Raw genomic sequence first — 20,211 nt, 5'->3', positions numbered from 1 at the left:
TGTAAACTATCTGGAAGTGTAGAAAGTGTAGGGCAGGACAGGAGAACTACAGCTGCTCTATCTGACCTGCATGTGGACTTGGGGCTTGTGCAGTGGATTCAGTCAGAGTATTATTAGCTACCCCAAGAACCTGAAGTACTTAACTGAGCCTTTCTCCTCTCAGTTTTCTCACTCCTTTAAGGAAAAAAAAAAAATAAAAAAAAAAATATCCTCAGCTTTGCATTTTGCTTATAGTTATTTTCTCATTTCAGAAACCCCCCAAAATGAAATAAAATGTACTTAATAAAATCTCTTCAGTAAATGGCTATGTCCTTGTGATTATTATGTTTTACTTATCTAAAAATAATAGTTATTACAACTGTAAATTTCCATCTTTATCTTAAATGGTCTTAAACTGTTAAAAGCAACACAAAATATGCCAATCACTGTTATGCAATTAAATTACAATTCATGAAATCAATTAGTTTAATTTTTCCACAGTAATGCCACATTAAATCAAATTTAACTAGCTTATTTATTTCAAAGTTATTTAAATTATCAGGGTTAAAACAGATATTACACATCATTTTCTGAACTTACTGTGCTAAGTGTCCCATTACACTTTTTTATCTATTAAAAAAAAAAAAATCGAGCAAGATATGAGCAAGGCATCCTTTCTCTTTACAAACTTAAGAAAAAAAAACCTACTTCACTGACACCCATTTCCTTGCAACATTTTCTAATTAATATGAACATTTATACTATATAGATAATTGTACTGGCAAAATAGAATATAAATGTCTTAACTTGAAGGAAACAAAAGTGTATCAATGCACGTAGACCTACAGACAAGAAAAGAGCATTTAAATCATGATGATTAAGGCAGCAATAGTAAATCCCCCGGCTAGCTGTGAGGTTGCCACTCAAGGCTAAATGTACCGTCTACTGGGACCACACTAAACCTCAGAAGGAAATACCGCACACCTCTGCCTACTCCATTAGCTCACCCACCACTCTTGGGAGACTACTAGGGTGCAGCTGGGAGAGATTATTATTTTCTGGTGCTTTAACTAAAAAGACAAGCAAACACAATGACTTATTAAATAGCCCTTTGGAGAATACAGTCAGCAACAGGTAGCTAATAGAGAAGGTCACAAGCCTTCTCGTGCTCTTGCAGTAGCAAACACCTTAAAACAGAACATGTCATCAAGACATTCCTCTACTACACTCCTCAAAAAGTGGATAATTTTGCCCCTTAACCTCAATGTATTGCTGTTTCTAAGCAAGCAAGCTCAGCTGTAAACAAGTAATTCTAATTAACTGCATGTTTACATTCGAGTACAGTTGTAGAAGTAACTATTAAAGCTGGTGCAGCTACACTTGCACTGTATCCTAAATACTCTTTTATTTACTAGGAACTCAAGATTGAATTGCCAAAGTAAAATAGAGGGCATATTATTTTCAACATCAGGATTCAAGTTACATTAAAAAAACAAAACAAAAAAAAAGAAAACCCGCTCATCAGTGCAAATTCCTTCATTTCAACCTGAGAGCTTTGAATGACCAAGATTAAGCCGAACAATTTGTGTATCGCAGCTCGTCATCAGAGACGGGACTTGGGCAACGCTAGTACACAAATGCATGATTTATCTAAAAATGAAGATAAGAGACAAATCTGCCTGCTGGATTATACTTCAAAGCATTAGCTATGCCTGCCTTGATCTAGGAGACACTTGGAAAGGATGCTTACAAAACTAGAACAAGAGTAGTGTTTCTCATTTAAAAAAAAAATCCCTCAGAATGCCACAAACCTGCTCCCCCAGCACAAGAGAAGAGAAATGACAGAACACATCTTCACTCTTACTGAACCTATCCCACAGAGACCATAACAACACAGGAAGCCCAGCAACCTAAGAAACAGGAACAAGAAATAACACTCACATCTAGATCGCTAGAAGGAGCTGAGAAAGGCACAGCATTTATTAATAATAAAATATATCTTATGGCACAAACACACTAGGCTTTAACATAATGAAATTGAAAAAAAATTCCCCAGCTGGAAAGACTGGCAACAGATAAAATGTAGCTATGTAATGAAGTAAGAGGAATTTTCAGGAACCGCAATAATGTGAAGGTACAGTTTTAATATCAGAAAGGTAACCTTCCATGAGCTTATGATGATAAGAAGTACTCCGTTCATACATAAAGAAATTCAAGCATCCATCTGGATAAATCAGTAAACTCATTTTCTACTGGGAAAGTCAGAGTACTACCCAGGCTGCCCATCCAAAATACACTGGACAAGAAGAAATCTAGTGAAATACTCCCGAAGAAAATTATTTACATAGTATAGATTCTGTGACACTAGCTAGAGAAAGGTAATCACTCCGCAGGTCTAATTCTTGAGAACAGTTTGGGAAAACCTGATACACTGATTTTTTTCCAGAAAGGACAGTGAAGTGTGGAATATAGATATATATTTAATATTCTTCATACAGATTTATATTTTTGAAGTTATCTAAATTTTTTGAGGGTATTTAATACAGTTTGTGATTTATTAAATAACAAGTCGAATAGAATATGATACATTGGCTTATACTAGTAGATGTTTGCTTAAGGTAAGAAAACGGAGAAAAACACACCACTTCCACTTTAACTCATGTATGTGCAGAGAGAAAATACTGTAAAAAAATATTCTGAGTGAACTGAGGAAGAGTAGGACTTTTTCTAGCAGTTTTCTCTCAGTCTCACTCTCTCTGATACTGTTTTTCAACTTCAACCAAACTTGAAGGAGGGTGGCTGTTGCAGAGATTAATTTCCAGAAATGATAATCAGAGGCTGAGTACAAGAGAGACCAAAATTAGTGCTCCAGTGAGGAAAAGCAGGAAGAGATGTAGATCTACACCAGCCGCAGCACATGCTGACTTTTGTCCAGGTAGCAAGAAAAGCAGGAAAAAAAATGAAGATAAAGGACAGGATGATCCAAGAGTATTTAGGGGTCGGTGTTGCAGGGGACATCAGGGCCCTGGACTAGAACGAGGACTGTACCGGTTGGAGGAAACAGGAGGTACCTGGAAAGCTACGAATACCGCGGAAAGGAACTGCAGATGCTGTAGGGGAGTAGGAGGGACTACTGCAGAAAAGATTTGGGAGACACAGACCAAGTTACAGAAATTATATTTCATCAGCTCAGCTACCCACAGAACAGTTTATTTTCTGTTTTGAGAAGCTAAAAGAAAATTTGCAAATTCTGTAAAACAGGGTTTATTTCAATGTCATTGTTGTTATCAAAACTAATGGGTAAAATCCCACATCTACCACCAAAAGTCAAAATCCTCCCAGACCCATTCACAATGTTTTCCACATAGTTAAATCTTAAACTCTCTTCTGTCTCTCTTTCCCTTCTCAGATTACATCACTCATGCTTATTCTACTATTCATAGCCATTGCCCTCCAAGCTCTCTACAACTCTAACTATAAAGCTTTCTACTAGGCTGATAGCCGCCTATGCATACTTAAAAAGCTTTTGTGAAATTTAAACCTCAAAACAAATAAAACCACTGCCATATTTTTGGCCAGTCCTTTTATATGCCAAACCATGTCTGCAACATATGCAGACATAGCTTAAGGGACGCGTTTACTGCTGGTTTTTGCTGTTGGTGATTTTTTTTTTCTTTTTCTTTTTTTTTTTTTTTTTCCCCCTAATCAGAAAACTGAACTATTTAACTGAAAGCACAAATGTCAAGTTGCAAGGCCAGGAACAGTAAGGAGGACAGAGAGCTCTCAGCGTGCAACAACACAGAACTGGCAGTTTAAATACTGCTTTGCTAGGGGAATTCAATATTTCCCACCAACAAGTAAATACGGATAAGATGCATGTTCTGCTATGAGCAACATCTTGTTTCCCACGCCATTATAAAAATTAAGACATTTTTATATACAATTCTCACTTTCCTTCTTTTCCCTAAGTAAGAGAGTTTCTTGAAAAAGCAAACACACAAAATAGGCAGTTGAAAATAAAGCACAATGTAAAAATGAACGTCTATGCTTTCTTTCAATATCGTATCGTGTTGTCATCTCTCCACTTATGCTTAGCCTGAGCCTACCACGAGCATCTAAAAACAGATAGAACTAACCAGCTTTTCAAACTATTAGAGTCCTTCATACATTACTTTTCTGTAATACTTTCAGGAATCTAAATAACATCATTTTGCACCCTGAAAAGAAAAAGTTCACTTCACTTGCAGACGGAAATATTTCAATGGCTTGATTTCAGAATGCCTCTGAGCAATGCATAGGAGTTATTCCACTGACTATAAGAATATTCAGCACCACAGTACGTTAATACTCTTTGCCAAGTAAGGCCCAGCTTAGGTATTAGAAACTATCAGAATTTTCTGAATGCTCATCTTACAGTATTTAAAAAACACACCTGAGTCATAGATTTAAATGAAAAACATTTGCACGTGTTCCTATTAGAGAATGTCTCATATTTTAGGGCAAGATATCACAATGAACTGGAAAGACTCAAAAATTGGTAACTTTTTTTCCTTATTTCTTTATAACATAACAAAGTATTAATGCTGTTTCACAGAGGTTTACTTTTTCACAGAATGGAATTTTCCCCTTTGTAGAAATAAAAGTATTTCCGAAGAAAAGATAATGTCAAGCACGTAAACACAACATTAAGTATCCTAACAATTAAGGAATTTCTTGTTTGCTTAGGTTGTTTAACATCACCACATATTACCTCCCATTTCTTCCAAGCTGATGGAAGACAGTTATATTTAACTTGCATAAACTTTTACAAGCTATATGCAGTATTCAGTTCTTCATCATAGTATTTATTCACTGTTGGTATATTCTTGTCTCTTGACAAAACCCAATCATACAACTGTGTTGGTTCTCAGGACAAGACCTAAAATAGACAAATATATATCCTCCTCCCCTCTCCACCCACACCTTCACTGTACGTCCTGTGGCACAAATTTCTATCAAAACCCATAACTAGTTCTTCAGATGCAATGGAACTTTTCATAGTCTTTAACAGACATGTACACACAACTTTTCCAATACAGTAACACCCCGTCTGTGCGCTGGAACAGGGGGGGGGGAAAAAAAAAAAAAAAAAAAAAAAGCTCTCTGCCTCAAATCTGCAGAAGCCTCTCAACACACATCGTGATGCAAAGAAAGAAAAAAAAAAAAAACCCAGCCCTGCCTGCTCTTCAATTTTCAATGTAACTCAAACACCAGGAAAAAAATATTTTTGTTGAGTAAAATACAATAAATTCAGTTTGCTTCCTGGCAAGGAACTGATGTGACCGTTCTAAAAACATGGTATTGGTACACAGATCTAAAGGAACTGTAAAAACAGAGCAATAACATTTGTGTAGAAAAGCTAACATAAGCCATTAAGAGGGAATTCATTATTTTAAAAGATTTTGTTACAAATACTATCCTTTTTTTCTCACTCTCACTTTTTTTCCCCTCACTTTAACTTCCCTTCTATAAAATCACACACATAAGATGACCAAAGTTACAAACAAAACACAGTATCAGATAGCAGAAGGGTAAAGTTACTGAGACAGAAGTCATTTCAGTCACAAAAGCGACTGACACTGACCAGTGTGACTAGGTAACTTCATTAACTGGTTTATGTGAAATAATGGTGGTACTGCAGTTCAACTTTTGGTGGATGAGATGTATAAGGAAAAGATTAGAAAGTATCAATGATTACTTTTTCTTTCTCACAAACTACTAAATCTAGATGAGAAAAGAGAAAAAGTTCCAGACATTTAAGAGGCTGACTCAGTTTTCTCAACCTCCCCACTAAGAGAAAATAATTTTTAACACTACATGAGAAATGCAAATACAATTTGTCATCTAAGTCTTGAAAATAAAGCTATTCAGTTTCTGCTTCTGTCATCCTCATTAACATGTTTCATGAACACACAAACTCCTATGCAACACTTCAACATATTAGTTTAAGAAACGATGTCATCATTATACAACATAATTTGGGAAACTGAGGCTGAGCAGTGTTACCTGAAATTCCCTATACTTCAAGACTTTCTGAATCATAAATACCGTCCAAACTTACTAATCACAAAGGCACATTCCTGTAGTGGATTTCCTAAGTTACATTTCAATAATTTATTTCTATCTAAATATTTCTGCTTGTCCCAGCTTTTCCCATGACACTTCAAAATTATCTATCACCCTTGCCAACTTCCCACTTTCCAAAATCGTACATGACAATGACCCTCTCCTTAGAGTCCATTAGTCAAATCCATAGTGATCACAAAGGGGAAAGATTACTTTAAAAAAAGAAGTCAGTGAAAGGCCACCGTCTTAGAAGTAAAGAATCCCAGTCCCAAGGTTACACAGAAGAGTTGTGGGGTTTTTTTACCCCTCTTCAACCTGAAGTATACATTTACATTAATTCACCCAGCTACATTCCTTACTTCTCATCTCCTCCCTTTCCTACATTTAATCCTTTCTGGCACATATAGATTGGCATCGGAACTTCCACACAGTCAAAAAGAGAAAGTTTCAGCCTCACTTTATCAGTGGGCGCACACAAAATGCAGTATGGAACAGCAGAGAACTACTCCTCTGGAACAGCCTCACGAAAAGACAGTTTAAGTGTTGAGGAGGGAGGGAAGGAAAGGAAGGGAAGGCACAGGCTTCCTGCTATTACAAGCCAAATTTAAACTCTTTCTACATCACAAGGGGCTCTGTTGTTGGCAGTAATGCAGCAAGTAGAAAATCTGCTTGATATGGAGTCTTCATTATGCTTAAAAGGCAGCTCTTCCATGTTAAAGATGAGGCACACTGGAAGAATACTGTCGGGAAGCCACACTCCCATTATTTATGAAATTGCTGTAGGAAGACGTCAGTCGATAGCACGGTCAACTGAAGCCATCCTGAATGAGCTGGAAGCAGACTAAGCCCTTCCAAAAACTCCACCCAGAAAAACCTGTGCTGTAGACCATGCCTTGCTCCTCCAAATATTCTACTCCACTTACCAATTCCACAGCGCTGTTACTTCCCACACACCACCTTCACAACAGGAAAAACAACAACAACAAAATTTCTGTCTCTAACTCAACTATAGATTACAAAAGGAACACTGAAAAAATTTTAAACCATCTTTACTGTAGTTAACTTGGCTAGAACTTTAACCACCTTCAAATCCACCTTAGCATTGTTAACTATTAAGCACATTAATTACCTGGAACACTTGATTCCATACAACTCCTCAAATAATTAATTAGCTAAAGTGATCAAGGATTGGAGTCCCAAAGGAAATTATTCTAGTTTTGTAGGACTACACAGATTTCACCTCATTAAATACTACAACTCTATGTGAGGCCAATTCACCTAAATGCACATGACAACTGTCCCTTCCTTTATTCAGGGGCAGAATCCTAAAACCGAAATAAATAAAAAATTCCCACACTCACTGAAGGAAGACAGTGCACTTAGCACTGGATATCCTGTTTAGTCACCAGGAACGAAGAAGAGCATTTTGTGTAACACTAAAGAAAAAATTTTGATTCGTAGCACATTAGACATCTTTCATAACAGGTAACCTCTCTACTTCAAACATCAATTATCACAGGGCAACCAAATCAAAGGCAGACAAGTTTTAGACAGGACTTTAAACTGGATTTCTTTCAAGTCGCATGAATGAACCACACTAACAGAAATAATTTGAAACTACAGTTATGTACATGGACACTAACATTAAAAAAATGTCTCCTCATCTCCAGCATACTACAGTTTTCACAACCTCTCTGCTGTTACTCATCACATCAACACTGGTGGTGTCCGCAAACAAGTTTACATTCTAGAACGACTGATAAGAACATTAAGAGAAGCACTGCTTTACTTTTCCTACCCTTCCAAAAAACCTCCATGCTGTCCTTCATTAGCTGAATCCCAAATCATTTTTCCACAAAGTAGTGCAGAAAGCGAATGAATCAGGCAAAAAGGATAGCATAGAAAGCAGGACAACGTAGGGAGCAGTTACTTTGAAGATAATACAAGCTATTTAAGGACCTCAAAGAACCTCAAAACACTAAAAACAGCTCTCTCCCACATGTAAAGTGTACGTTATGATCTACTAATTATTTTTGGCAACAAAAACCTACAACTAGGTACATTATAACTTACTTCTTGTACAGTTTATATATACCCACTTTTAAATTGGATTTTTATGTACCTGAGCGTACCAATATACATTACCCACAAAAGGACAAGCACGCAGGACTGACTGCAAAACAATATGCCATGGGGCGAGCAACCCACGGCTCTTGAGCTGCATGCAGCTCCCCAGCAATTCAAGCAGGGCTGCCACACTGGGGTATGCTTTATGATTGGCAGCAAGGCTGCGCTGGCGTAGGGCTGCTAGGTAATCCAAATCCCTTGCTACGAGAAGGCAGAAGCCAGCAGAGGCTCCCAAGGCCAAATTTGCCATGTTGCCCTGGAATCCAGCCGCACGCTCAGCTCAGTCCCCACCTACAACACAGAAGCTGAGGAACGCACCACCGTTGCAAATCCCAGAGCGTGTCCCAGTCCCTCCCCAAGCTCTGCAGGCTTTGTGTAATGGGTCTCTGGGCTCCTAGTTTTGCACAAATTTGGGTATGCAGCTTGCAGGGTTGAGAAGGTTATTAACCCATATAGCACACCATTTATCACACATCAGCATCATCCCTTTAAGAGCATCTGTGTGCCTAGAAAACTCAGAACTGTGTTGGTTAAATGGATTGGTACTTTTGAAGGGCCAGGGATCCTTGACTTCCACTTTCATTGACGAACATTCTACTAAGCATCTAATGTTGAGAGCTGCTACAGCAAAGTCAACTCATGCAAATCTCTTAAGTCACAGAAGTCTTTTAAGAGGTCTCTAGTAACAAGAGCAGCCAAAGTAATGGAGACAACTCAGCAGTAACAGAATGCAGGACTGAGTACTTATGAAAAAGAATTATCTTGGATAAAACAAATATTCCCTACAAAGAGGAGCTAAAAACATGTAGCAGAGAAGTAATTTATTATGAATCAGTCTGAACCTTCTTCAGTACCTTATCCTGAACTAGCATTTGGGGATTAGTAAAAAAGCAATGTCCGGGCTCCCTGGCTAAACATTTAGCTCAGACATTCTCACTAAAGAATTAACTACTGAAAGACTAGTGAAAGCTTAATCTTCCCAAAAAGGCAAGACTCACAAAATAGATGATGCTGACTAGAAGCTAATACAAAAAAGAGGATGCTAACACAAAAAGATTATGTTTGAAAACAAAAAAGATAAAACCAGTAATATAATCTAAAAAAAAAAAATTAAACAGAGAGAATAAGGTCTGAATTTCCAACACCTTAATTAGAATTAATTTAGCAGGTTCTGGTATACACACACACACAAAGATGCCTGTACGTGTAAACTAACATGCAGAAGAGTCTCTTCCTCCTCCTTAGATGAAAAGTGACCAAACATAAATCTTTCTTAGACAAAATAATATATTTCTGTTTCCCCTAAGGTAATGCCATTCCCCTCCTAACAGCTATCAAATAATTGAACAGATTTTAAGTGTAAACAATAAAAGCTTTTAGAAATATAATTTAACACAAACATCTGGACAAGAAAACACAACAGAAGAGAAGAAAGTCTGACCTATTAGCCCCCAAATTCATAGTACAGTCTAATTTTGCGAGGAGACTGAAACAAAATCTTTACATGCTCTAAATAAAGAAAACTGCATTCATTTTGTACACTAACAGAAGGCATGTTTACAGCAGTATGAATCAATGTGCTATAGCAGAGGTAAATCAGTGTCAGCCATGTTGTGAAAGAAACTGCAGTCTGAAAAAAAAAAAACCCCCACAAAACTTCAGCCTTAATCAAATCAGCTACACTGAACCTTGATATCAATCATTTTATACCATCAGCTCTTACTTACTATTGGTGCATGACTTCTTCAAGTTAATTTCTATTAATCTCATCTAAAAATACACATTCAAATTCTAGAGATCATAAAACAGCAGCAAGAAAAAAATATACCAACATATAAAACAACAGCAATAACTACTGTGCAGCGCACAGACATAAGGTAGGTTGTAAAGTGAGAAAAAAAACAAATGCACTTACTCAGCATTAAATCCATTCACATGCAAGATCCTCATCTGTTTGACTATTGTGCTTTTACCGGATTCACCAGCACCTAGAAAATGAAAGTAAATCAATTTCAGAAGAAAGCATGAGTGATGAAGGGACGCACCAGGATTTTTTCTTCAGGGTAAAATAAAGAAAGTTGGTTTTCTCAGTGCAAGAGTGAGAAGTGAAAGAAAAAGAAATAATTGCCACTGGAAACTTCAGTTGTAGCTAAAAATAAATGCCCAGCTCAAGTCATGTGTCAGAGTTGAATCTTGGATCATTTCACTGTCCATTTTTCCAGTGTCAACGTTAAAAGCAGATTACACGGTTTGGAAGGAAAAAGAACAACTGCAACACATTACAGAGAACAAGATAGGGAACGTCAAAATCTGCTTGCCTTGTCACTTCTATACGTCGGAAAGAAAGACTGACTGAAGTTCATAGGGAACTGAAGCATCTTTGTCAGATCCTTAAAATATTTTAAGTTCGGCTGCAGTTACCATCACCCAGTTAAAAGATTGTAACATAAATCACATGAAATAAAATACATGGATACTCACATCGGAAAAAGAAAGGCATCCCCTTTCAGCCTCCACCCACAAAGCTACAGAAACCTCCTCTAATTTGTGTCGTGTAAGCAACCTCCCACCCTCTCTACATGTTCCAAATCAATCACGTTTGCAATGAGACGCAAAGACCACTTTTTGAGACTGCATGCTCCAAACAGCCCCCCGCAGACCTGCTCTGATTCCCTTATACACCTGCACTACAAAAACACCACTCCACTCCAGTTTCCATAAGTAGATGTATGCTATTTCTGCTGTGCTGCACGGATGCCAGTGCACACGACAACCCATCTGCCCATAGTACCTGTTTTTCCACACACGCTGAAGAGACTTGAACAGCAGCATTTAATTGAGCTGCTCCACACTGCCAGATCAGTAGCTTTCTACATCAAGTAAACACATTTTAGCAGAAGCAGTAACATAACCTGGCAAAATTTAGAAAGACTCCCCTTTGTACCTTCTGGCTACTTGTTTATTCCTCTCATTAACCTATGTCTCAACAACAGAAAACGTATGTCTGTGGCAGAACGGGCACAGAAGTACAGTTTGCGTTTATCGGATGCCAGGTCCCTGCTAGCACACACTCACAGCACAAGCCTCCATTTTGAGCCTCATGTTCAAAACTGTATTTTAGCAGTTATATGTCTAAGTTCATTTTCCGACAGACATGTTCTCCTCTGCTTTCTCCCTCCCTTTCCTTCTCCCTCGTAAATTCCTAATAGTCCTGCTCTTCTCTCCATAAAACCTGATTGCATCTTTTTGTCACCTTTATACCAGAGCCTTACTCCTTTTTCTTCTCCTTGCTCACTGATGTTTTATAAGCATTTAGAAAGTAGTTTTTATCTACAGCTCTTTATGCAAGCACCATTTCTCCCCTAAACTACTATTTTATAACATACATACTCTGTCTCTTCAGGCATACTGCATCATGCAATGAAGACAGGTGGCAAAACTAATCAAGAATGAGAATCTAAGGGTAAGATTGAGACTGAGTCCTCTTCACAACTAAGAATTATTCAAGAAAAGCAGTATATGCTTTAGTTATATTTCCATTCAGAATAACTAACAACAAAATATCAGCTGTAACTCTAAATCACATCTTATAATTACAAGCATTGGGAGACAAAACCTTTACTTCAGTTAGCCCAAGAACGGGAGGAGACAGTTGTTGCTTTTGCTGTAAACACATACAGTTTGGTACTGACATATCTGGGTTCTCCAGATCAGATACAACACCAGTGAACCAAAATGAATTTCTGAATACGTTTATTTCTATATCTGGCTACTCATTAAGGCTCTATTCTTACCAACAATTATGCATACATTTAACTTCACCACCAAGGAGAGTTCCACTAATTTCAGTGAGTCTGCTCGTGGCAGAGGGGCCAAGCACGTGTAGCGGTGGGGCCTACAAACAGCAGCATAAGCCCATTAGACTATTCAGCAGCTCTTCTCTCTTGTTATTTTACTACAATGTGAAAATATTAAGAACGCTTTCAAAGTACTTGGGTTTTTTTATTTCACATGTCTTACAATGTAAATGTAACATCGTAAGACGGACGTGAGCTTTTTTAGTTTTCACCAGCGAGTTTGTGTTACACTGTCCACAATTCATGACAGCTACGGTTAGAAACTGCAACAGCTGAACTATCACTTTAAAACACACACACAAATGACTCTACAGACATCACTAAACGCCCACAAATTTTCATTTACAAGTATCTAAACTATTTTTCAGACACCAAAACTAAAGAAAACAGAAAGAAAATCCAGGCAAGCCCGTCACGTTTCTTTTCTCTGAAATTCTGCCTCTGATGAAAATAACCCATCTGATGATAAATGGCTTCTACACAATGTTCAGCTTCAAATCTGTAAGTCCAAGAGATTCCACAAGAGCTGAAGTCCAAATTATCCTGTTAAAAGATTTCTGCGGGAGCCCTGGCAGGCTCCTCAGCGCTGCAGGTGCTGCTGGAGTCCCAGTCACTCTCCATTTATGTTAAGCCTCTTTCTTTAAATCACTGTTTGAAAGATTTTACTGGTAAGAGTGCACTTCCAAATTTACAATCTTCAATTTTTTTTTCCCCCACAATTACAGTTGTTTCACACCAGAACCCAGTCGGCTCACCGAGGCCTAGCCGCTGCTCCACGCTAAAACCCCTGCATAACGTGCACAAGTGGTCCCTCGGTGTGCCCAAAACAACCGAGATCTCATCACTGCATCTTATGTTAAAACAACCCCTTTAAAATACTTCGAAATAACGAGTCTTGACAAACATTTTTTTGTTCTCTCCGATTCCGACTTTTGGACCTTCCCCTTCCTTGAAGCCATAACCTGCATTTCTAAACGTATCTCCTGGCAAACATGACACAGGCGGGTCACCGAAATTAACGGCTGAAATAACACCCGAAACCAACCTACCAACGCTCCCCTCCCGCCAAACGCGCGACACCGCCGTTACCGGTGCGACGGCCGTTAAGCTCCACGAGCCCGCCGCGGGCCGGAGGACGCGCCCAGAACCCGCCGGCCACCCGCTCCCAGCCCGGCCCTGGCGCTACCCGCCCGTCACGGGCACGGCGCTCCCTCAGCCCCACCGCCGGCGCTTCCATCCGGGACCGACATCCTCCCTCCGTTTCCCCCAAACGATTCCCCGACTTCCTCCCTTCCTCCTCCTCCTCTCCCCGGCCCGGCCGCACGTTCCTCGGCACCTCTTTGCCTCAGCCCCCGGCGAGGGGAGCGCCCCGCGCCGGCCCAGCCCCGGCCGCCTCCTCCGGCTCCTGCCGGGCCGCGCTGACCGGCCCTCCCCGCCGCCGCCGCTCCCCGCTCGCAGGCCCACGGCCCCTGTCAGCGCCCTGCCCTGTTTATCTCCCAGGTTCCCCCTCGGGCTCGACGCTCCCGTGTCCCTCGCCGGCGGCCGGCTCGGCATCCCCGGCCACCTCCTCACGCTCGGCCCCGAGGCCCGCTCCCCGCCCTGGCCTGCCTCCCCCCGGCGGGCGGAGAGCGGCCCCGAGCCGCAGCCCCGTACCTGCCGGTCCTGCCCCCGACCCCCCTGCCTCGGCGCCCCGGGTGGTGCCCGAGTCCTCCCCGCCGCCGCCAGGCCGAGGAGCCCGGCAGGCTCCTCCGGACCGCACCGCTCTCCTCGGCGGTCCCGGGCCCACCTCCCCCGGCGCTAGCGGATCGCCGCGGCCCCGGAGCGAGCAGGCTCGCCAGCCGCTCCCCCGGTCCCGCGGAACGGGTGGGCCCTGCGGCTCCGCTCCGCTCCCCCCACCAACCGCCCCCCCCCCCCGAGCCCCACCTCTCCCTCGGGCCTCCCCATGCCCGGGCAGAGGGCCGGTGCGCGGCCCCGCCGCCCTCCCCCGGCCCGCTGCCCGCGGCTCCCTTACCCAGCAGGAGGAGCCGGTGCGTGGCCCTATAGACCTGCTTGTCCTTCTGCAGCTGTTTTTCGATCTTCTTGTTGGCCTCCCGCTGCGCCTTCTCCTCGTTGCGCTGATCCTCCGTCTTGCTGTTCCCTAAACAGCCCATCTTGGGGAGGGGGGGGAGGCCGGGGACGCGGGGCGAGGGGACGGGAGGCGGCCGGGGCTGCCGGGGGGAGGGAGGCACTCTCCCGGGCTCCCTTCTTCCTCCTCCTCCTCCTCCCCCCCTACTCGCTGCTGTGGCGGCCGCTGCCCAGAGCCAGAGACATGGAGAGAGCCGAGCCCGGAGCCAGCCAAGGGGGGGCCGATGGCGATGACTTTGCTGCCGCTCCGCCGGGCCTCCTCCCCGGCAGCTGCAGCTGCTTCTCCTCCCCCGCCCCCCCGCTCAGCCTCGCGCCGATCCCCTCAGCGCACCTTTCCCCGAGGGGGGGGGTGGCGGCAGGGCCCGATGCGGAGCGATCCGCGGGGAATCCTCGCGCCCGCGGCCGGGCCGCCGGCTCCTCTAGAGGGAACAGAAATGCCCCCCCTCGCGCCGCACGCACAGGAACAAATCCAGCTTCAGTGCCACCCCCCAAAAAAAAAAAAAAAAAAAAAGAAAGAAAAAAAAAATCCTCTTTAGATCCAAAGGCACGGGCTCCAGGCGCGGAAACCTCCCCAAATCCTCGGCGGGGAGGATCGGGAAACGTCTCTTCCTCGCGTCTCCCCCGCGCCGCAGGCAGAAGCGCCGAGGGGGTCACGCCAGCCCCGGCTCTCGGCGGAGGCCGGGTCGCCGTCCCTCGCCGGCCGCTGCGGGTCCTTCCTCTCTCACTAGGGCTGGGGGGGTCCAATCCAAGCCCCCCTCTCTTTTTTTTTTTTTTTCTCCTTTTTTTTTTTTCCCCCTCTCCTCGCTGCTGCTTTTTCACATTAGGTTTCCAGGCGGCTGAATCCTCGCGGCTTCTCCGGGAAGCGGGATGAGAGAAAAAAAAAAAAACCAAAAACGCCCGTTTGGTCTCTGCCCCCGAGCAAAACCTGTCCCTCACGGGAGGCTCTTTCCCCGTCTTATTTTTCCTGCTCTCTCCCGCATTTCTGGTTGGGTTTTTTTTTTCCTTCCCCCTATTGAGCTGCACAGAGGCGGCAGAGCGGCGGGGTGGGGCCAGCGGGCCCCCGCTGCACGCTGGGAGCGGGCCCGCTCACATGACGGCCCGCGTCAGCCCGCCCCGCCGCCGGCGCCCTCTTCGAACCGGCCCCGCCGCTCCCGCCCCGCGGTGGCGCAGGCAGCCCGGCCCCGCGCCCGCGGATGGCGGGGCTCGAGGGGTCTCCTCCCGCACGGAGCTGGAACTAACCGACCCCCTCACCTCAGTCCCGCGGTCGCTCGGATGGCGAGTGGTTTCCTCTTTCTCGAGGAGAGCGGCCGAGGAAGCCTTTGCGGGAGTCGGGGGATAAATTCATCGAATTCTGAATAAATTTTAACGGGGTCGCGCCCCGGGGCACTTTATACTACACTTGAAAAATAACTATAGCAGAAGTTACTGTACTAAACACCCATGTATGTATATATTTATACATTTTCTCAATTGAATGAACTTCGAATATGTGCCTAGTGACCTACAGAACGATCCTGCAGACGTGGATGTGCATGAATTCATTTTTATAAATGTGGGGTTTTCTGGCCAAATGCGTTTCCCGAGCGCTGGGCAGCTCCTGGGCGTGCAATGCAGCCCGCGGAGTTTGGGGGAGCCCGTGGGGTGGAAGAGGGAAACAGGCCACCAAGTTATGCTGGGGGCACTGGGAGAGCACAACTTGATACATGCAGTTGCTTCTAATGTATGGTTTTGCCAGCTATCTAGCTCCATTTTGTTTTCTAAAATATTTTTTTGAAACCTCATTATATAAATTACACAGGAGTTTTCACACACAAGCTTATCAGCTACGTCTGGAAAACAAAGATCGGTGCTTTACTCTTGTAAAACCTGCTTCCCTAAAAATACACACGCAGTTTTTCTCTACCCACCCCCAAGATTAGTGAAATACCCTTTACCATCCATAAATTATTTATCCTCATCTGCAAAATTCAATTATCGACAACTCTATTCCCATGAACACACCTTACATCATCCAGTTACTATATTTAGAACCACCTACAGTAAAATAATTAGGTGAATAGAGCAAACAACCAGAAGGTCACAGTTAGTGTCATCAGATACATCTGTTTAGCTGCCCTTGCTGAAAGAAGGGTGGACCTCAGGAGAAACAGGGACCACCACCACCAAATCTTGGTCTTTGAGGAGTTATTGGCACTTTCAGATAATTTTTAAATGCCACAGCTTTGGGGTACACAGACGCTAAGAGATGTGGAGTCAGTGGAGATACTCTTACTGACTTCTCCGGGTGTTGTTTTAGGCCAAGGCAGTTTTAAAAGGTCTTAGATAAACTGGGCTCAGTAATGCCCAGATCCATCTGAAGCAAAGATTTTAATAATTCCTTGTATCTTTTATAGGTATCTTTTCTTTATCTGTATTGTTTCCACGTAATATACATTATTCAAATATATTTTAACCGCAGGGTTTACAAGGCATAAAGGACTCAATAAAGCAGAATTCGGACTGAAAATTATAAAACCTCATAGCTTTTTTATGGTCGCTGGTATGAAGAGAATGCAGAAATGCCAGTATCTGCCACCTCACACAGCAGCGAAAATCTGCCCCAGCCTCTAGGCTTTGCTTCCCTCCAGGTCCCAGCTCCGGGGAAGGGAGCCTATCTCAGGCTCCAAACACGAAGGAATACACAAACACGGTAAAAATTATTGCTGGAGATATGCAAAAGGTGCGCGGTGACTGGTATCCTGGTGAATGCTGAGTAGCGTTAGCGCAGGGAAAGGGGAGCGGTAACTATGCCAAAGCATCTCCCCCGACAAGGCAGCCATTGCTGTGTAAATGCCGTTGTCCACCAGCGCACACCCGTCTCTGTCCCAAACGCAAACCGGGACGGGCTCAGCGAGGTTAAACTAACAGCCATCCACCACCACGCTGGGGCACAGGAACTGCTGCCCCTGGTACATACACCCCCTGCCTCTGTCTGCTGCGGCTGAACAAAGCATGAGGTGGTTGAAAAGGGAAAACACACTCAGCTGATTCACAAAACTCCCAGTTACTTACAACAGAAATAAGAATTAGCTCCTGTATTAGAAGTGTTATGTGAAAGTGTCAAAAGCTACAGAAAACAAAAAGAAAACTCCCAACTAGTTAAACCTATCAGTAATTACAGACTTTTTTGTTTTTCTGAAATATGATAGGACACAGGACATAAGGCATCAACTGTACTTCACAAACCCCCAGAATTGCCACAATTTATTTTCTAGTGCTGTCCTGACTAGGAGAACATCGTTTGAAGAGCGAGCATACCAACACGAGCTGTTCCCATTCTTTTTTAATTTGTTTAAATAACATAAAGCTGCTGATGTGTCTTTAGAGTAAACCTTGTTTCTTATTGGAACTACTTGCGTTAGCTTCCATCTTGTAAAAATCCATGAACTTCAGTTTCATGAGATTCCTGCCATCAGAAGGGTAAGCGCAGGCAAAATCTGACCCCTAATTCACTGTAAAATTGAAGCTCACATCTGAAGAACCTGCAGTCTTAGGAACAAATAAATGCGAAGATTAAATAACTGCATGTATGGGCATAGTGCCTTTGTGATAGAAATCTGTTTGAGGGTTGAAAATATTCAAGAGAGGGTGTTAAAGGACACTGCTGCATGTTAAATAACTTCCAAAAATGCAAGGTAACATGAATGTGAAAATGGCTGTAAGAGACATTACAAGACTTACATCTATTGACTCAATCCTGTCCTGCACTACTTAAATTAATGGGAGATAGGAGTTTACGCAAGAAGGTTGTGAGCATTGCACACCTACAGATCAAATTCAGATTCAATTATATTGGGGGTTGGCAGTGTGAATATTCTGCTGTTTCTCTTCTCAAACCAGAAAAGATCTCACAAGGAGAGGCAGCAGGATAACTCAAAGCGAGTAACATTCCAGTGGAGTATTTGTGTGGGACGTGCATTGGAGAGTTTCATATATCTGTAATCCATTTCAGTCCACTTGATAACTTTAGTTAACGGCTTTTTAGTCCCATTGGCCTAATTTCTATTACATTCTAATGAAAATCATCAGATCTCTTAATTTTCTTAATTTCTTTTACAAAGAGGAATTTCACTGGAATTCTTCTCTCCAGTTTCTCTGACACAGCTTCTGCCCCCAAAACTACTTGTCTGACACTGAGGGAAGATTTGTAACAACAGCCTGATCCTGTAAATAAACATGTGCTCTACTCAGCTGAGTAGTCCTACTGAAGTGCATAATTTATGTGGACTTTACTCTTCCCAGCCAGGACAACCGTATTAGTTTGATTTACAAACGGTTAGAAAGATTTAGATATAAAGCAGAAGTAGCCTATCAATAACAGTACAAGTGACAGAGAACTTGTTGAAAAGTACATGTCCCTTAAGCTTCCCCCACCCTATACACATAAATTTATGTCCTTTTGAGATTATAATACCTATTAATACCTTTTAAGATTATAATACCTTTTAAGATTATAATACCTTATAATACCTATAGGTATAATCACTCAAAAGGATCTCAAGAAAAATACTATATTTTTCCTATTTTTCAATATATTTACTTTACATTTGAAAGACCATTGCATACATTTTAAGGCATTTTCCTTGTGGTAGTCTCCCTTATTGTGCATGAGGCTATTCACACTCGTATAAGGCAAGAGACAAGGAAGTGCAGATGAAAAATTCACAAACATTTGCTGGAAAATGTAGGTGCAAGGGTTGTTCTTGGAGTTACTGTTTTCTTAACAGAGTAGGTTTTGACCCTGTTTAAAAAATGCTTCTGGGACACATACTTCATGTCGTTCTATGCTCTTCTCTTTCTAACTGAATGGATAAAACTTTTGGCCAACAATTCTGATGTTGCCTCGGTTTTACTCTCAATCAATCAGAGTTAGGCTCTGAATTGGCTCGAGTTACTCTGTGTTTTTACTGGTGACTGGGATCCAGATCAGGATGTCCATCTCATACCACAGATGCCTTCCAAACCCTTCAAGTGACAAACACCCTTATTTCCTATTGCAAACCATTCACATTTGTTAGGAAGTTGAAGGTACTGAGCATTTTGGATGCCCCAGCCTCCAGAAAAAAGAAACAGTTAATTAGTTTTCAGATGGGACAGCTGTACAGTTCCTTCCTTACAGGGTCATGCCGTCCACAGTGAACATGACCTCACAAACTTTTGGCTGTGAACTGTGGGGGTGGAGTTGTGACCAAACCAATGTGCTCATTTGGAAAGGAAGATACAGACGACATCTCGCTTGAGCATCCCTTAGCAACCGGACTGAAATGGCACTGCAGCTTTTCAGGAGGTTGTCAGCCTTCCTCGCCGCTACAATAGCCTGTGTTTCAGCTCCTACCACGGCTGAGGAGACACAGCAGAGAAGACAGAATTTGTAGTTCAAAAAGTAAAAGCGATAGCGGTGATCTAACTGTACAATTTCCTTTGTTTCTGTTTATAGGAAATAGCCTATTTTCAGCAAGTCTTTTCCATGGAAGGATACAAAGCTCAACTAATCTGGGGAACACATGAAACAAATCCTTCTTATAGCAACACCTTTATCTCTGATTTACTTTAGACTCTAAAACCTGGACTGTAAACTTCATAACATACCTCTCTCTGATATCAGGGTGAACCAAAAGAGAGCTAGGCTTCTGTGTGTGGGAAAAAAAAAACAAAACAAAACAAAACAAAAAGACACAACCAAAAATACTTCCTGATTTAAAGCTCTCAAGGAGTGGATCCGTGAACAACAAACTATGGGTCACTTCACTACAAACCTGAAAATGCCGTTAGAGCCATGCATCTCAGTTATCTCCTCTCCCTGCTCCTCACACCCATGAGACTGTTCCACTCCCAGGAGTCTGGGTCAGAGCTGCTGATTGTGTCAAGGTGAACTCTCAAGGGGAAGATAGTTTCATCTGTTTTCACTGAGAATCTGCAACTCTGTAGTTCCCCCACAGCTGAACATATGCTATTATAGGATAATGTCTATACCCTGCTT

The 20,211-nt window shown here is 42.6% G+C and overlaps 1 protein-coding gene across 3 annotated transcripts in view; it reads right to left on the bottom strand.

Moving 5' to 3' along the window:
- GNAS (GNAS complex locus) overlaps positions 1-20,211 on the bottom strand; it is a 156,951-nt gene that overhangs the window by 85,626 nt on the left and 51,114 nt on the right. The window contains exons 1-2 of one of the 3 annotated variants that reach the window (XM_086761084.1): positions 14,080-15,213; positions 10,127-10,199 (exon numbers count right to left, since the gene is read on the bottom strand). In XM_086761084.1, coding sequence (XP_086617210.1) covers positions 10,127-10,199; positions 14,080-14,218 — 212 coding nt within the window. In that variant the 5' untranslated portion in view covers positions 14,219-15,213. Of the gene's footprint in view, positions 1-10,126; positions 10,200-10,529; positions 10,551-14,079; positions 15,214-20,211 lie in introns of those variants that run through there. The other 2 variants (XM_086761085.1, XM_086761083.1) reach the window with 2 other exon arrangements.

This window comes from Chlamydotis macqueenii, chromosome 16 (genome assembly GCF_036417535.1).
Source record: "Chlamydotis macqueenii isolate bChlMac1 chromosome 16, bChlMac1.mat, whole genome shotgun sequence".
NCBI lineage: Eukaryota > Metazoa > Chordata > Aves > Otidiformes > Otididae > Chlamydotis > Chlamydotis macqueenii.
The sequence above is the reverse complement of the archived record's forward strand: the minus strand, read 5'-3'. Positions and strand labels throughout refer to the sequence as shown.